Source organism: Amphibalanus amphitrite, unplaced genomic scaffold (assembly GCF_019059575.1).
Source record: "Amphibalanus amphitrite isolate SeventyFive unplaced genomic scaffold, NRLGWU_Aamphi_draft 000025F_arrow, whole genome shotgun sequence".
Taxonomy (NCBI): domain Eukaryota; kingdom Metazoa; phylum Arthropoda; class Thecostraca; order Balanomorpha; family Balanidae; genus Amphibalanus; species Amphibalanus amphitrite.
The window spans coordinates 1,716,073-1,733,690 of record NW_024881521.1 but is presented as its reverse complement, the minus strand read 5'-3'; the positions used below and the strand labels follow the sequence as shown (position 1 = coordinate 1,733,690).

Below are 17,618 nucleotides of genomic sequence, written 5' to 3'. Positions count from 1 at the left end.
CACCCAGCTATCTACGGCCGACCAAACTAGCCAGGCTGGCCGTGACCAAGCAGTTCTGCATGGGTGACCAGATCAGTGACTGTATCACTCCTCTGACGGGCCCGCCGGCAGTGCAGCTGCGGCTGTCCTCCGGTCGTGCGGACCGGACCAGATGAAATCCCGGCGGCGCGGCTCGACGTAGGTGCCAAGGTCACTCTCCCACCGGTCCCCGAGGGCCGCCCGGTCCCGGAGTGCCGGCCGGCTCGCTCACGGCAGCCGCAGGCCAGCGCTGAGGCGCGGGCTGACCGCAGCTCACAGGTGTGTGGCTGGCGGCGGTCAGCAGACGGCTCACAGCGAGCGGAGAACGGCAGGCTGGGCAGGGGTGACGCCGAGCAATAGTCGGTCAGGAAAACAGGGATGATGACAAGGACGAGCCTTTTAACAGACAGAAAGAACATCGGGACGTAGTGCCCACGCATTGTGATCCTCCAAATACTTAATCCCTCGCAACATGCTACTGGTTTGTAAAGCCGCCACTCGGTAAGTTGCGCCGTTAGCAGACACGTCACTCGCGTGTCACTATCTGCAGTCGGTACACGCCGACAGCTGTGGGAAAAAGACCGTACTGCAGCGGGCCCGGGCACCCCACCTGTTGGTTCGCCCTGCCCCGTCCCTGAGAACACGACCGTGCCAATCAGAACCGCCAACGCCGGGCGTCGGTCACAGCCGCCACAGGTCGCCGTCTATTTTAACCGGGCCGGCCGGAAACGGTGATTGGATGGCACCATGACGGTCATCTGGGTGGGCCATCAGCGCCCTGTTGCTGCGGCCCGGTCGAATTATGGTTGGTATCGGAACGGTCCGCCCCGCCCCCGCCGGCCGGTGAGCTGGAGCTGCCGGCACGGCAGCGCAGCGAAACTGTTCACAGCACAGTCCAAAAAGTTTGGCAGTCAGCAGACCGTCACCGTCACCCAAGCACCAACGGACCTCCAGCTAACATGTACCGAAAAACACTCCCCCTGATCACACCGCGTCAATACAGGCTGTCCAGCGCGGCGGCCGTCCTGGGACAGCGGGTGCCGATCGGCGGCGGCACTCGCTCTCCAGAGACCGATGCCGTCCGGCCAATAGCACCCTGTAAGTGACGGCCGCCGCGCCGCAGCCGACCGACGGCAATGGACGGACGCAACAGCGGCGGCGTATCGGCGCCCAGGGACCACAGACACTCGCGGGAGACAGAAAGGAGAGTGCTGTTGCCAAGTGAACCGCGCTCGGACGAGCGATTCCGTCACGTCGGGGTTCACTTGTGCCATTGTGTCACGATTCATTTACGATTTGTGTCAATTACGACTCAGGGACAAAAGCAAAAGCCGGCGAGGTACAATTCTGACACACGGGGGAGGGCAGACTTGGGAAGAGTGTCGGTACCCATTAGGAATGCCCACCAGGCCCATCTCGAAGACGTCGCCCATCCCGCAGCGTCCGTGACTGCCGAGCCCAGTGCAGAGGCGGTCGCCGACTGGCGGCGCCGCACCAGCGGGCCGCGGTGGGTCGATAGTCTGCTATTGCAGCCAGCCAGACCTCCGGCCGGTCGACCAGCCGGCCGGCAGCGGCAGGCCGGATGGGAGCCGTACCGGCTCAATAGCGCGAGGCCGCCACGGTTCGATCCCGGGCAAGGACGGCGCGAGCGGCACAGGTGGTCTCATTGATGCCACGGCGGTGGGGAGGGCCGCGGGGCCACCAGCCGGATATTGGGCCCGGCAGTCCGGAGAACAGAGCAGCTTACGTTCACCAAAGTCATCTGGTTGTAGGCCACCGGTACCGACCGACCGTGGAATGTCCCGCCGGTCCCAGCCGTGCATACCAACATGGTCCATAAGTCAGCTAACTTTGATTCATTAACGCCTTCTGGTATCCGGCTTCTTGAACTGAAAGTGCCATGTTTGACATGCATTGAAAAAACGCCACGAACTGTCTATTATTGACGTAGGTACTTCAAAAACTACATATGCTATCAACTACCGTGAAAAACCAATAATATGGTCACTGGGGAGCCAGTGAATGATAATGAATCTAGATTTGGAAAGGCGTCCACGGTGCATCGGCCATGGGCGCCCCTAGCGGGCAAGCAGACGCCTTCATGTGGGGATGGGGATGAATACAAGGCAAACCACACAACCCAGTGTCGTTCCATGTCCAGTGACGACCTTTTCCCGTGAAACCCCCCAACTTCACCTCTGGTCTAGCATTGTTGGCAAATTAACAAAAATGGCAAAGCTGTCCAGTGAGTTTCATGTTAGTGCAGTTTTGTGACAGCATACCAGCGTCACATTCAACAAAACGGATTTAGCTCGACTCCGACACAAGGATAACAAGCGGTACGATAGGACAGCTTGCCAACAAACCAGTCGGTACCGGCGTCAAACACCGGCGCGACATGTAGCCACCATGACGAGGGCTTTTGGACCACAGAAGCACAACCGCGACTCTGCAGGGAGCGATGATTCAATGGCCCAATACGCGCAGCCGTAAAAGTTATCGATTGGTTGGAAATCGAACAGATTTGTCCCGAAAGACAATCACAAAATGCAGACCGTTTCAGCTGAAAACAATGGCTGGTCAACAGAAGGAAAACGTGATCGGCGCTCTCGATCCCCTGAAAGGTCCACTAAATATCCTGTGTGTGTGTTCGCATGGTTTCAGCAGAAACGCAGAGGAGACAACAGCTGTCACAAACAATACGTCCTGATAAACACTAAGCCCGGTTTTAGCCTAATTTATTTTCCTGGCGTTCCGTAGGCCTTTTAAATTTATTATCATAAGAGTGCATCCGGTTTTTGCCCAGATCACGCCGCCATCCGCAGAAAAGCAAGCTTTATTACGTAAAGCGCATTTCATCTAATTGCTAACGTTTTTCTCAACCCAGCTCAGAATGACTATAAAGGTCGTATCGAATGTCACAGCGCAATGAGTCCCAGACGTTCTTGCAAAATACGGCGGAGTAAAAGTGGCTGAATAATATTTAAAGAAATGACCATTGAATACTGGTTGCCTGTTGATCACTGCCAGAGGAAAATGGACTGGTCATTGAGGCTACGAGCTAGTAAGTGTCCCTATCGGCAGAAACGTGAATGTGACTGGTAATAAGACCCCTATGTCCCAATGATCTTCGATTTGGTCTGGTGGCCAACATTACTATGACCGAAGGAGCAACTGTTCATCGGTCCAATGACCGAGCGATGGTCTACAGAGCAATGAATAATGGCCCGATGATCCACTGAGCGATGGCCCACCGATCCCCAGCACCGCGGTGTGGTGATCCCAGGTGCCGGCGCGGCGGACAGACGGCGGGATCGGACGGTGACGGTGGATTTCTCCGAACGGAGCCGCGTCGCCCGGGTATTGATCAGTCGGCAGGCCCGGCCGCTGCCGCTCCTCCTCCTCCTCCGGCAGCTCACACCGCATACACCGCGAGCCGGAGACGGGCCGAGACGCGTCCTTACGAACAGTCTTCGTCTGCAAGACGGAAAAGACACATGACGTGCGAGCCCGCTAGTGCGTATTACCAAGACGCACCTGACTCACAAACTAAACCCTCTGTGCGACCGAGACACACCTGATGCACAGACTGTCTGCTGCGGCGACCCACGGACAGAACAATGCATGCATTGAGAACATTATTTGAGCTGGTCAGAGGCATCGCAGAATACCGACTGATGTCCATGGGCCGTGCGCAAAGTCCGACTTGAGGCGTAGTGCATGAGTCCCTTCTATGCAGAAGTCAAAAATAGCCAACTCTCAAGGGAACATCCTCAAGTACGCCAGTACTTGTGGCAAACTCACGACACCTTGGACACTCGGCTCGCACTTCTGCTACAAATGAGTCGTCAAATAAGGCGCCAAAGCTCCATCGATCCCAGCGACAACAGAAAGGCTCGAAGGCGACAGAAGGCTCGGTGGCAGCAGAAGGCTCTATTGCCGCACAAAGCTCGGTGGCGGCAGTTTGTCATCGCCGCCGCCCAGCTGGTCATGATGTCAGAGACGAGTCACACCTCCGAACCGAAAAAGCGACCCGGCGGAACATGCTACCGTGACGCCCATGGAAAGAGCTCAGCAGGAACAGGAAACAGTTCGCGTCAGTGAATGAATACACACGTGAATCCCACATTCCACTGACGCGCCACACTCACGAACTGTATATAATAAACTACATGACGGATCTGCGACATGGGATTTTCCGTGGCTCGCGGTGCCATCTCTCGCTGGTGGGGCGTTCAAATGTCGGCCGGCGGCGGGCGGCGAGCAGCGCCCGTGGTGCGCCGCACGGTCCGCGCCAGCGACCGATCGGTGGCACGGTCACGATCGCCCCCAGGGATCCGGGAGGGCGGGGAGGGGTCAGGTACCGCCGCCGGCGTGGCACGGCCGCCGCGGGCGGCACGGAGACGCCCGATTCGGCAGAGCCGGGCGCGAGGAAAGGTCGGACGGCAGTGGGTAGATGGTTAGGACAGAGGAGAACTAAGACAGTGACGGAGACACGGGAAGGGGGTACACGGGTGACCGGTGCACGGCTCTGCCGTCCGGCGGGGCTGCTCGGAAGCCGATCGATGGCCATAATGAAGGTGAATGGGCGTCGGGTCGTGACAGTGGGTGCGGCTGATCAATGTCCCGTGCCGCCGCCCCCGCCCCCGCCCGGGGCACCGGGTCTCTGAGCGGACCGACGCTGACTGGTCCCAACCGGCAACTTTACTGGTCAGAAGTTACACTGGCAAAAATACCACACAGGCGAGTGCGGCACGCTGGTCAATGCTCTCCAACCGAACCTCCCGCTGTAACACCAATGGCCCAGGATAGTAGCCTGACGCCGTTGGAAACACCAAGCTTCATTCCCAGCTCCGGCCGTTCAGCCTGGGAACAGGTGCCCACCATTCATGGCGGTATGTGGACATATCGCGAAAACATCGCAAACTGTCACTGAGCTCCGCTATTTACGCGGATTATCACAGAAACACATCGCCACGAGCATAGTTAAACGGAAATTAACACGAAGCGAAAATGTCACGTGTTCGTGATAGCATGCCAGAGAAGTTCCAGGGAACCACGCCAATCCCAATAATCGGTAGTCTCCCACGGATAACACCAAGGTGATTGGTGGATGAGTTTGAGAGCGTAAGCACACGATAAGCAACGATGGGGCATCGAGAAAATTAGTGGTTTCCATTCAAATCCCGACTGTTGTTGAACTGAAACGCCACACGCTACCCACCTGTAATTTAACTGTCGTTCAAAAATCGGAATGCCGCCACGAGCTGACTGATCGTGCACGAACACTGACATCCAAATGTCGGCACGTGAGTGCACGGCATAGCGGCGAGACATACCTTCTGTTTGTCTAGGATTTTCATGGCGAAGTAGTCTTTGGTGCCCTTGTGCTGGACCAGCATCACACGGCCGAACGAGCCCGTTCCAAGAGTCTTCAGCAGGTCGAAGTCTTCCAGTGACGCCGTGTTCTGCGAAAGTAAACACCAGATAAATGTGAGCGACTAGCGAGATCCGTCGGACGGCGGACGCAGAAGTGCCGTTCGGTGAAGCCGACACGCCGATGCCGTATCCCTCCCGTCCAGGGGCGCCCAGAGTTCACACAGCTCCGCCGGCACTGGCGGCCAAGTCACGCCGGTCGCCACCTCCGCTGATTAGCAGTGAGCGGAATTATGGCGGCCATTAACCGAGGGTGTTTGTTTTGCCAGACAGGCGGCTGTCATCAAAGCTTGATGTTTGTTAGAGGTCTGATGCAAAATGGTAGTTTTCCGATCAGAACCAGGTTATGGACCACGATAATGCCGGGTTAGCAATGGTCTATAACGCAGGCGAAAAAGATATTGGCTAGAGTTTCAAGGGATGGTCAAAACAAAAGGGGTTGATCTGTAGTGAGTGCAATACAACAAAGCATGTAAACCAGTGGGCTCATGTCTCATTCACCCGCAAAACATTAGCCAGAATCGTTAAGTGCCCAAGGTCAAAGAGCTAAGTAGAGTTGTACGCTGAAACGAGCTAGACGCAATCAATCTAATGACAGAAATGAGACAATGTTCAGGGCTATACAAACTACTGTGCAGCTTCATTCAATCACGCAATGCCAGGTGAGAATACGATTAAGAGTGGTAGTGTTGCGATTTTGGTTGCATTACTAAGCCTTATCGAACAAGATCTTGAGGGCGATAACGGCCAATGTCTGAAGACAACCTGTTACAGACAAAAACTCTTAGCCTCAAATTCTCAAATGCCGGAAAACCCAGCCGAGGTTTTATCGTTCAGGAATTACGGATAAAGAACGCAAAAAAACTAGTTTCTATATGATCGCGACTACTGAGATGACACAAATAGCCCATGATCAAGCACATATTCTTTAACTCGGTTTAATCCGTAAATTTTGAAGAACTGAGCCAAAAACAAATTTTGTGAGCTTGGCAAGAATACAAAGCAACACTTTATAAGACAAGGCTCTTCCATTAATAAAAGTGCAATGTAGAAGATGACTGAATCCATGCCGGTTTGGAAAACCCGATGCGATGGTTTGCAACGAGCTACGAAGCACCCGGAGGGTGGTGGTGTCTCGCTGACAGCCGCTCGAAATCAAACTGTGCAATACATGGGTACTGCGAAACGGAATCACATCAGCGTATAAACTGACAAGACAAAACATGGGCAACGCAGTGTTGCACATCCAGTCATGAAGGCGGAAGTCGCACGAGATGTTATCAGGCACCGCCGAAGCAGCTTGTTTACAGTAACTGCAATACAGTCGATATGACGCCATCCAGGGACCCCGGCTGCGAGCTTGTTTCAAGCACATCGCTCACAAAGGGATCCGTGGATTGATGGAGATCAGCAGACAAATAAACACATTGTGCAATCGTGTACCAACCAGATGACAACAGGCAACATGGTCAATACTGAACTACTGACCTTTGATGGATTCTTCCATTTCTCCTCAAAGTCCTCCTTCGCCTTCTCCAGAAACTCCTTGACTGAAAACAGAACAGGGCATGAGGCTAGCAAACAAATCGAATCAAATCTTAACTCGAGATAAACAGCAAAAAAAAATACTGTCATTAGATGATCCAGTCTTTAAATGGACTATATTCCAATTGGTTGTTGTTCTTAACTTTGCACACACACACACATTGGATGGTGAGTTCAAGCTTATAGATGTTTTGTTTGGTGCATAGTTGTGTCAAGCAATACCTGTGTCATATAACTGGTGCCAACTGCCAATTAGCTGAAGCTGGGTGTTTGGAGGCTTCAGCAGAACCTTCAATTACTTAACTCAATTATTCAAAAGGATAAAAAGGCAAAGAAGTTGAGCTCCGCCACATTGCCTGCAACTGCTAAATGGTATTTTTATTCCATTTCTATTCCGTATTTCTATTCCAGGACTTTATGTCTACAAACAGCATACCGCAGTCCATTGCCTGACAGAGCTCCCTCAACACTCTCAAGAACAGCACTGACAATAAGACCCTATATTGGAAGTGAGCTCATATAAGGCCCAAGCATGGATCATTATGATGTCACTTGTTCAAAGGGCCATAATGCTATCATCTTTGCCGGTTCCTTCCTTCCTGAGGAAAATGGCTGAATTGTTGGGCTCTACCAGTTAGCTGTCATATTTGAAAAAGTAGGTACAAGACATCAAATGGTATCAGTAAAGCCATTACATCACTGTCAGTGGTAGTAGGTAGGTAGGTGGGTAAGTGGGTAGGTGGGTAAGTTGTAGGTTTGTAGGTTGTAGGTTTGTAGGTTGTAGGTTTGTAGGTTGTAGGTTTGTAGGTTGTAGATTGTAAGTTGGTAGGTTTTAGGTATGTAGGTTGGTAGGTTGTGGGTTAAAAGGTAGGGTTAAGTCAGGTTAGATGTCTTTTACCTAAACTTTATCTACACATTAACCGGTTAGCGCCGATGGTGATGCCAGCTTTAGTGATAGGTACCCATCAAATTAAGATGAAACCAAGGTAAATAAGAGACAAACAAGTGAGATAAGTGACATTTTGTATAGTTCTAAGGACTTAAACACTAATTCAAGTATAATTTCAAATGCAAACACATAGGCACTAGCAAACTATTTTCTGCCATTTATACCATTATTGGTCTAAATCTCTAGTCGGCATGCACACTCTTGCTGAATGCTGCGTAAGGATCCACCAGTCGGGCAATTCTAAGGTGCCAACGAATCAGGACGTTGCAACTGCATGGTCCCTGGTGGCTGGGCACAGGTACCCCACACATAATGAAGATTGGGATAACACAGCCCTGCATCAATCCCTTCACTGGTAGCGGCGTACTTACTCAGCTTGGTTTGAGCGAGTCACCTGACTGTGATGCATGACAAATTCCTTGTGTAAAACATTAAAAAAAGCATCTGGCAACTCAAAGACAAGAGTACATATTTCCCATCCTCCACCCACACGGCAGACCCATGCCACTTGGCGACTTGATTAAAATTAATGAAAAGTAGGTACCTATCATATTGGTGGGTAATTTTGAGTGGGATTATAGCTGCCAACTTGTAAAAATGTTTATCCTTGTAAATCCATTGTTATGTTCATTAACATCCATGGCACAGTCACAACTGATCAAGGTCACACTTCACAATTTCAACTCCAATTTGCAACCTACCATTCTCAGATGCGTCCCCTTTTTTAGAGGTCGCCGTGTTTCCCATGTTGACCGATTCGGAAGACACCGATAATCACAGATTCTTCATAAAGAGTTAATTCAACTAACACTGACAGCCACATTTATAGACACCATATTTGACAATCACAACACAAAATTCCACGCTCCACCACACGACATCACCCCGCCACGCTCCGAGAGAAACAAAACATTCGATTGTCAAACATGTTCTGCTGTCTGCTGGCCAGCGTATGAGCACGATTTATTTCTCGTAATGTAAACACTTTACTTTTAACCCAAGAAACTCTTACGAAATGACTCAAAATATTTTCAAAGTAATATTTACTCCATGTCAATACCAAAAAATACTCTTTATTGAAAAATTCATCGATGTAGTTGGTACTATTTTTCCGCGTATAGTCAATAATCTACAAAATATAAGTTCTTGAAATCACATAAATCATTGGTAAAAAATATTTATTTTCATTTTTTGAAAGCAAATAAAATTTATTGCAGCTACAAGACTTCCAAAAAATTGTAATTCATTTGATCAACAATCGCGATGGCTGAAGCGATGATTGACAAACTAGTAGTACAGTATCTAACACCAGATGGCAGGACAGCAGCGGTTTTGGCGACACAGGTCTCGGCTGGTGCGGTCTCTCAGCTGATCCACTTCCCACGGTCTTCCCACGGTAAGCTGAGTCCCATGATGTATAATACCGCCTTCTGGTGTGTTCCAATGGGCATGCATATATCAGAGAGGGAGGATAGTTGTAAAACGCTATATACGGCCTTGGTAAAACGGCCACGTGGCCTGCCGGCCCTGGCTGGAGGCCGGTCCCGGTCGAGGAGGCTACACTTACAGTTGTCCTGTCCTGACACCTGACAGTGATCCTCAATAGTAACGAAGCTTAACGTACCACTCTCGAGGGCTTTTAAGGGCCATCCGCCGTTCCCTGATCACCATATGATGACTCTTCACCGTGATTCATCTGGCTCCTTACGGTCTTCCATCCGCCCCTGCCCTGACCTCGCCTGCGCCTGATGGTCCTCGCCTGTCCCTGATAGCCCCTTCCCCCTGATCGGCCCTCGCCTGCTCCAGTAGGCCTTTACCTGCCCCTGATAGGCCCTCGCCAGCCCCTGGCCGGTCCCTGGATGACTTCACGCCGGTTCCTGATACCCGTATTCCGGCATGGTAAGGTATAGCCCATCATCACCTTCGTTTGTAGGCCTTCGCCGACCCCTATAATACCTTTTCCTACCCCGTACGTGCCCGACGGCCGACGGCCCTACACTGGGCCCCAGAATCTCAAGTCGGTGACCGAGAGCCCTTCAGACGGCTTTGTGGGACCCATGCGCTGGTCGGAGGGCCCCATACTGACAAGTGACAGGTGACCCGAAGGTTCCTTCACGACCCAAATGGGCCCTTTCTTGACCCAACATTGTCCATGCTGCCCCAAAGGACCACCATACTGACCGCACCTGCCTTAGGAGTTCATATACTCGTGATAAATTGGACTCAGGACTCAGTTTGACGCCAGTTAGAAAGACGAGAAGCCTTACATGATATTTGATGGCCCACTTTTATCGGAATCTTACGCAAGGCTGTGGAGCTTATTGGAGGGTCTGCAAGGCTATGTGGGTTATTGCAAGCTCCGTCACAGATGTCAAACCTGAAATGGGGTGAGCGGAGGTTCGGTGAACCTCGTGTCGGGAATGCCCTTCAAGGAGCCTCAAGCCTGAGTCTCCCGCACCGGAGTTCAGTGGTTCTTTTTTAATGACATTTTAATCATCCCAAATCTTATGACAGGGGTGCTTGAGCCTTACGATGCTGGTCTGCAGTCTTTTTCGGTAGCTTCTACACATTTCTAGCTGCACATCATGACTGACCCTTGTCGCCGTCACATGGCTTAACTGTGAGTAGTGTATCGGCCTAAACCTGCTTCCCCCGCCGCACACCGGTGTGTGGCGGTGCCGCTGGTGACTCACAGTCGAAGGCTGCCGCGGCTCCCAGTCCGCTGGTGCCGGCCTCCTCCGCCGTCTGCTCAGCCGCCTTGGTAGGACGCTGGCCGCGCTCCGAGCCCGTCGGGCTGGTCGGCGACGTGGACTCGGCCACCACATCACCGTTCAGAGTCTTCGGCGGCGGAGATTTGCCTGAAATGTAGGGAGTGTGGCATGTTAGTCTTATGACTGTAGACGGCGCGGCGTAGACGCTCAGTCGTTGGAATATTAATTGTTCGGTGCACTGCTTATTTGTCAGTAAACTCTCCAGAAACATTTATTTTACACGAGACCTGAGAAAATACGATTTCACGCACATAAACCAGTACCTACCACTGATGTGTTACAGAGACGTCAGCAATATTAAAGGAGAAAGTTAATTGCAGGTTAAGTACGTACATGGTGTAAATAATGTGGCGTAAAGCATACAGACACTCCGAACGCAATGATAAACCCATAACTACCGTTTGCCCCGAGATGCTGCGTTTGTTTTTGTAATGTGCATTTATCAGTTATCACTGACGATATTACCAATCTGCTTTACGGCGAGGCAACTGTCGCAGGCGTACCTAGCATAATTCTGCTGTAACTAGATATGTGCAATCTTGTAGCCTGTACTATGTATATTCGTACACATGATATCATTCCAAATCATTGCTATTGCTAGTAACTACTCGGCAGTAACTGGATCTCCGACATAGGCGGTGGTCGCCCACGCTCGATCGCAACCTTTCCTGAACGCTAATTTATGTAGGTGCAGTCCATTACACCTTACATACTATATAGGATCGGGCCCATTAAATGGAGGCGGTCAGAGATGGAAAAGAGATCAAGGGGAGGTCGGTTGGAGACGGAGACGGACAGGGATCGGATGAAGATCGGAGACCTTACGGAGATGGGCAGAGATCGGGAGGAAACGGTCAGAGGGCAATGAGATAGGTGGTCTGCTGAAGCCAAAGAGGCCGGACCTCCGTTCTTGCGTCTTTAGCTAAAATTTCGCTCAATAGATGGCGCCAGTAGTGGGCGCCTGAAGTTATACTGTGCCGCACGACTCTGATGGTAACGCGCGCGCCGCGCGCCGTCAGGGCAGCACTACGACAAATGTATGTATGTCCAAAGGACTGGAGCAGCTTCCGACCCCCTAGAGGATTGACTGGTCGCGTTTTTTACTCATGCGATAGAATCTATTTCCGAATACCACGCGTACCTAATCGTCTATTTCTATTCCGCCCAATAACCGGATCTCGCCGCCAGCAGCGAGCAAGTCATCCGGGCTTCTTCCGTCGCGTCCCACGCCTAATCTACACCCATTCATTGTTAATCTAGGCACTACCAGGGCTACGCGATCGGAACAGGAAATCGGTCATTTCCACATTGAGATGAATGAGCATGTGAAGAGGCTGTGATGTCAAAGGAATGTGACGTAACTGTTACACCCAGATGGTTCCTCCCCGAACCTAGATACTCCTCTCGTCCATCCCGACCCGTGGGTGGAGAATATGATATAACTAATATAAAAAGTCGAGCGTTGCCGATGCAATTTATGCCTTTGCAATTCGCCGACCGCCATTCTACCTGTAATGACAAACAGGTGTTTGTGGGTTCTCGGGCCAGGGGTAAACTCGATGTGACGTCACATTGACCAGCTGTGCCGTCACAGTGCATACAGAGCCCGCAGATACGGCGCCGGCCTTTGACCCGCAGCTGAGAGTGTTGACCATTGGCTTTCAGTGCACTGCACTCGGCATGACCTTTCGGCGAGGACGACCGCGGCCACAAACGATAACACGCTCACTACGGGCTTTGTCCGTAACGGTCCGTCCGTATCAGATCGAACCCGGCCCGGTGCGGTGATCAGCTGAGATCAGCCGTCTCCAGAGACAGAAGGTCTTCAGATTTCATACAAAGCGTCATAGTTTTATTCTGTGGACAATGTAGACTAGAGAGGGTGCCTTATCATTCGTCCTAGCTGCCCGAAGTTTGTACGTACCTATCTAATAAATCAGGTAGAAGGAAAGCTGTTCACATTTTGTTAGTGGATAGAACTTGAATGTTTTCACAGTTATTATACGCTTAGCAATGCCGATATTTGATTGATTGGTATGCCTACACATGGGCCAGACATTCATTTAATTCTTATTCTTGCCTTAGAAGTTATAGGCATATTATAGGCACCTACCGAATTTTAGCTTGCCGAATCCATAGTGATGGAGTCATATGGATGCGAACTGTGAAGTTATTAATTGATGTTCAGGAAGGCTTCTGTCTAGAACACAGTTTTCTGAGCTGCTGTTGCACGTTCAGGTAATTGCTCTCTGGCGGCCGGTGACGCGGCCCTCTCGGCTGCGAGTGTCATCTGTAGCGTACCGAACCCACCCTGGAACGGGCGGACCTGCCAGCAGCAGAGAAGGTGGCGCCACCGTGCCCTGACAGGGCAAACGAGGGACCTTCGTGGCCGATAAGCAGCAGCTCGGTAGTCGACACTATCAGCCATTACCTCCCGTGCACTTACAGGCACCATCTTACGATCTCAAGATCACAAAATCTTATCAGACATCAGTGTTCCATTGCAATATGGTCTGTAGTCGTTTGTCTGAAGGAATGAACTCATTTCTACTCCACTGACATAAACTAGACATCATTCGTTTCCATACCACTCCAAATGTCACTGTTCACTGTGACAGATTATCTCGCGCACGTCATAGGCCCGGATGATCCCGACGAGTGTGCATCCTCCGCTGTCTGCCAGGCCGAGACTGAGGACACAGCGCTGTGACCCTCACACATCAGATACTCGGCTGGCAAAACAAACAGGCACGCGAGCCACGGGCTCGGACAGCGGTCCGTTGAGACGCCGCAGTTGTGGGAGGCTGGGTAGGGGCCATAGTCAGTGGGCGGAGGTCTGGCAGATGCCTAAGTCAGTAAGTCTGTGCGCGGTGGCCAGATGAAGGATCACAAGCAACAGTCTTGTAAGAGACTGCAGACAGCGCTCAGAAGACACTGCATTTGGCGGAAGGCTTTCCTGGTGATCTGGCGAGAAGTTGCAATCAGCTGTACGGGGAGGGGTTGTATCGTGTATCCACCGGTCGGTCGGGGTGGGGGCGTTTGCCCGGCGTCACTCAGGTGTCGGCGGCTGTCGGATTACGTTACTGAATGTCACGCTGCTCGGCCCGTTTGAGTCACACAGCCCTTCCCGAACCGTCACAGGCGTCACGCCGCCATCACGCCACCTGTCACGCTGCCGTCTCAGTTTGGCAGTCGATACAGCCCGTCAAAGACGTCCACAACATTCCAGCTCACCGATCTCAGATGCCTCTGCGATTTACTGCCACTGAAAATTACGCAGCTCTCAAAGAGGAACCAGTTCGTACTGGTATGATGGTTTTAACAATTTTTACTGTTTGGATTGCAATTCCAATTAAAGTTCTGCCTGAGCCTCGTTTGACACGACTGTCGATCTGAGATAAGGAAAACATTCGACAAAGCAACTATAAAAATATATGTGACCGTTAGCGGCTTAAACATAAAATCCTATTGTCAGAAGTTCGCTTGACCCATGTGTCTGCGGTTCGCACTGCCGAGCATCGGTCGACATAATTGCGCGTCTGTTTGTTCCTTTGACGCTGTCACCGACTGTCGAAGCCTCCGCCTCAGGGCATATGTCGGGATACGCGGCTGGCAGGCGGCGCGAGAGCGGCGCCCGAATAACGCTCAACTCAAACAGCCACTCCATTTCGGCCGGCTTATACGGGATCGGCGGGATCTCGCCGTATCGTCGCTCGATTGGACGCCAAACAGACAGCAGCGAGCGTAGCCAGCTGAGATTTCGGCCTGCGTTAGAGCGGAGAGCAGCGGCCGAGAGAGGCTGCTTCAGACAGTAGCGGTCGCTCTGTTGACCATAAACTCCCCATAGCTTCAAGGCTGCACTCATAAATATCTATGAGGACGATGCATGAGGTGCTGTAGCCGAAATGGCATAGCCTAGGGTCATGCATAAGCTACATCATCTAGGGGCAAATGAGCGCGGCCCGGAGATGCATCGATCCTGTGGGCGCGGCGATTGGCCGGGGCGCCATTTTTTGTCACTCTCTAGCCGACCGAGACGGCGGCAATGTGGTTCGGTGGTGCGTCTTTCCGACGGGCTGCCAGGAGGCCATTAGACAGCCCCCGGCCCCTGTCCCCCGGCCCCGGCCCCGGTCCCCGGCCCCAGCCCCAGTCAGTCACAGTCCCGGCCGCAGCCGCCGCTCCGGCCTGGCACCGAGTGCCAACGACGGCTACTCACCGCTGTATCCCAAGGACCCGGACCGACCTATCGGCCGGGCCATGCCAAACGAACTGCCGCCGCGGACAGCCATCGGCAGCCCCGGCTGACCCAGGACAGTGACGGCACCGAGACGGCGCCTCTCTGGCCCACTGCCATCGGCCTCCGTCGTCAGTCATCTGCTGTCGTTCACCGTCTCTCGTCTGCAGTTTTATTGCTCTTGCTCGTCTTACATTTTTCTGCCGTTTGTCTGGTGTCTGTCCTCCATGCTGTTTAACGTTCGTTATTTTCCGTTAGCGTTCTGTTGTCTACCATCTGTAATTGGCTCCTTTATTTGTTATTTGTCGTCTTTTGTTACATGTTTGTCGTGGATTTTCTTTTGCTCGTCACTCGTCGTCTGCCGTGTCTGTTTGTCCTTTGTCCGCGTCTGTCGTCTTATTTTTATTTTTTCTACCAGCCACCTGTCTGATATCGTTTGCAGGTGGTTACTGGCTGCCCGTCACCGTTTCTTTGGTAACATTTATCATAAAAAGTATGTAAGTCTGTTAGCTGTCTTCGAAAGCAGCTGGATGCCTACCTAATGTTGTTTGCTGACGGCTGCCTATCTAGGTATACAGTTACTTTAATCCTCTATTTCAGCTGACGTCATTTTCGAGTCAATTCCCGTCATTCCCAAGCCGACTGTTTTTTTTGTCGTTCTTTTTGATAGAGCTTAAGTTATTCTTTAAACGAGTAATGCAATGGGCAATGGGGACTAGCAGCATTAGCGATGGGGGTCCCCATTGCTATTTCTGCAATTAATGAAAAAAAACAAATGACGCCAGTTCCACTTATATGAGTTGTTGCTTTTTAGGTGCATGCCATTCTGAAACGACAACTGAATGATAACGATAAGAAACTATGTACTGCTATCAGAATCTTAACGGATATGTCCTTATTCATTGTTTGTTACTGTTTGGTTACAACTTGTTTATATAGGTACCGATTACGTTCGTCATTCATGTACGCTAAAATCGTACCAATATGGTATGTGTTTATAACTGTTATTCGGTGTACGGTGGCATTAAGCTGATGTTTTCAATGCTACTTGACCTGACAATTTGTTAGGCAGTAAGCAATTAGGCACCCTATAATGCATGCTCACGATAATAAATTTCTTTTCTCATCGGCGTGTGAAATCGCATTCACAAGCTGATTAAAATGAAAGCTGATTGAGCCGGATACGAAACAAAAACTTGACCCCGGTCGAGGGCCGGTCACTCCAGGGATGCCCTGGCACGTTTGGGGTCCGCCTTTAAACTGTTCGTCGCCTTGGCCGATCCAAGGTACTCACCATCTTTGTCTTTGGAGTCGGTGGCATCCTTCTTTTTCTTCTTGCCGAATAGGAAACTCATGATTGACGATAGCGCAACCTGGAACAGACGGAGCTTTGTCAGGACAAGCCCATCCGTTTTACGTAGATTTATTTAGACACGACAGGATTGAGACGTTGATCTTACTTATCAGTAAAATCTCACCAGCAATCCTCCACTGATGACACCATCTCTTACATAATCTTGCCGCCTCCTCCCATAGACCGATAGACGGCGTCTGCCGGGGTCAGGACTATATTCCGCGGCCGCGGTGTCCAGTCAGCAGAGTCGGCTGCTGACGCCGTCATCTGCGCTCCCCGGCGCCGGTCGAATCTATAGACAGCGGCGGTGCTCGTCGGCGCGGGACGCTCGTCTCTGCCCTCCCTCAGCGGCGCGGCGGCCCGGCCCCAGAGGACAGCGAGGGCACAGCCTGGCGCGGCTCATCAGCGCGCTCACTGACATACTCAGCACTCAGCACAGGCCTCTTCGGGATGTGACTGACCAGGGTGGCTATTTTCTACCCCCGAGGAATAGCAGACAGCAATGTAAAAATAATCCATTATCATGTCCTTTGTCCTCCATGTCAGAGTTCCCATACTATGTGCTAAATAAGTAAAATGTCAACGTCATGACGTGATAGAATGTCCAGAAATGACATCCGAGTGCGAACTTCTGGTTCACACCGCATTCAAGTTAATAACTTTTATCTACCTATGCAATGGGGGACCAAACTTTCTGAATAAGCGCTTGATTGCATCTAAATGTGAACCATGCCACACAAGTTCCAGTAATTCCCCTGAAATTACAACTTGCCTCAGAGCGCGGCTTTGGCATTCTCGTCACATCCGACCCCAAACGTTAGGCCCGCTCTCGGCTGTGTATTTGTATTACGTCACGCCAACGAATGACTGCTGGCAGAGACCCTAATTAGCCGGCTCGTTAAAAATAGACCGCTCTGGGGCCAGCGGCAGGAGACGGGCCGATCGTGTCAAAATATCGCCCTGCGCGGAGACCGCGACGAGCGGACGACGAGGGTGGGCTGCGAGCCGCTCAGCCCTGAAATAGACGGGCGACGGCCGATCCACCGGGGCTTCCTCGGCACTCCAAGACAGGCCGTGACACACAAACCCGGTTCGCGGCCCGATAGAGTGTTGACGGTCGACTGGTGGGCTGCCACCGGCAGCCGCGGCGCAATGTTGGCTCGGCGGCAACTCTGTTTTCTGTCGGACTGCGAACGTCAATAATCGTGGAAACGAGTACCATGCTGTTTTGATATTGTATTCGCTGTTGGTACTCGTGGAACTGGGTGAGTTTCTGCCGTCAGGGGTGGTGCTCGATGCTTGCCGTGGATG

General features: G+C 51.7%; 1 protein-coding gene across 4 annotated transcripts in view; it reads right to left on the bottom strand.

The window, feature by feature from the left end:
- Positions 1 to 17,618, bottom strand: part of LOC122394539 (cAMP-dependent protein kinase catalytic subunit 1-like) — a 46,792-nt gene that overhangs the window by 16,221 nt on the left and 12,953 nt on the right. For 2 of the 4 annotated variants that reach the window (XM_043391504.1, XM_043391496.1), the window contains exons 2-5: positions 16,248 to 16,326; positions 10,642 to 10,806; positions 6,943 to 7,004; positions 5,358 to 5,486 (exon numbers count right to left, since the gene is read on the bottom strand). In XM_043391504.1, the coding sequence (XP_043247439.1) occupies positions 5,358 to 5,486; positions 6,943 to 7,004; positions 10,642 to 10,806; positions 16,248 to 16,308 (417 nt within the window). In that variant the 5' untranslated portion in view covers positions 16,309 to 16,326. Of the gene's footprint in view, positions 1 to 5,357; positions 5,487 to 6,942; positions 7,005 to 8,649; positions 9,027 to 10,641; positions 10,807 to 16,247; positions 16,327 to 17,618 lie in introns of those variants that run through there. The other 2 variants (XM_043391511.1, XM_043391517.1) reach the window with 2 other exon arrangements.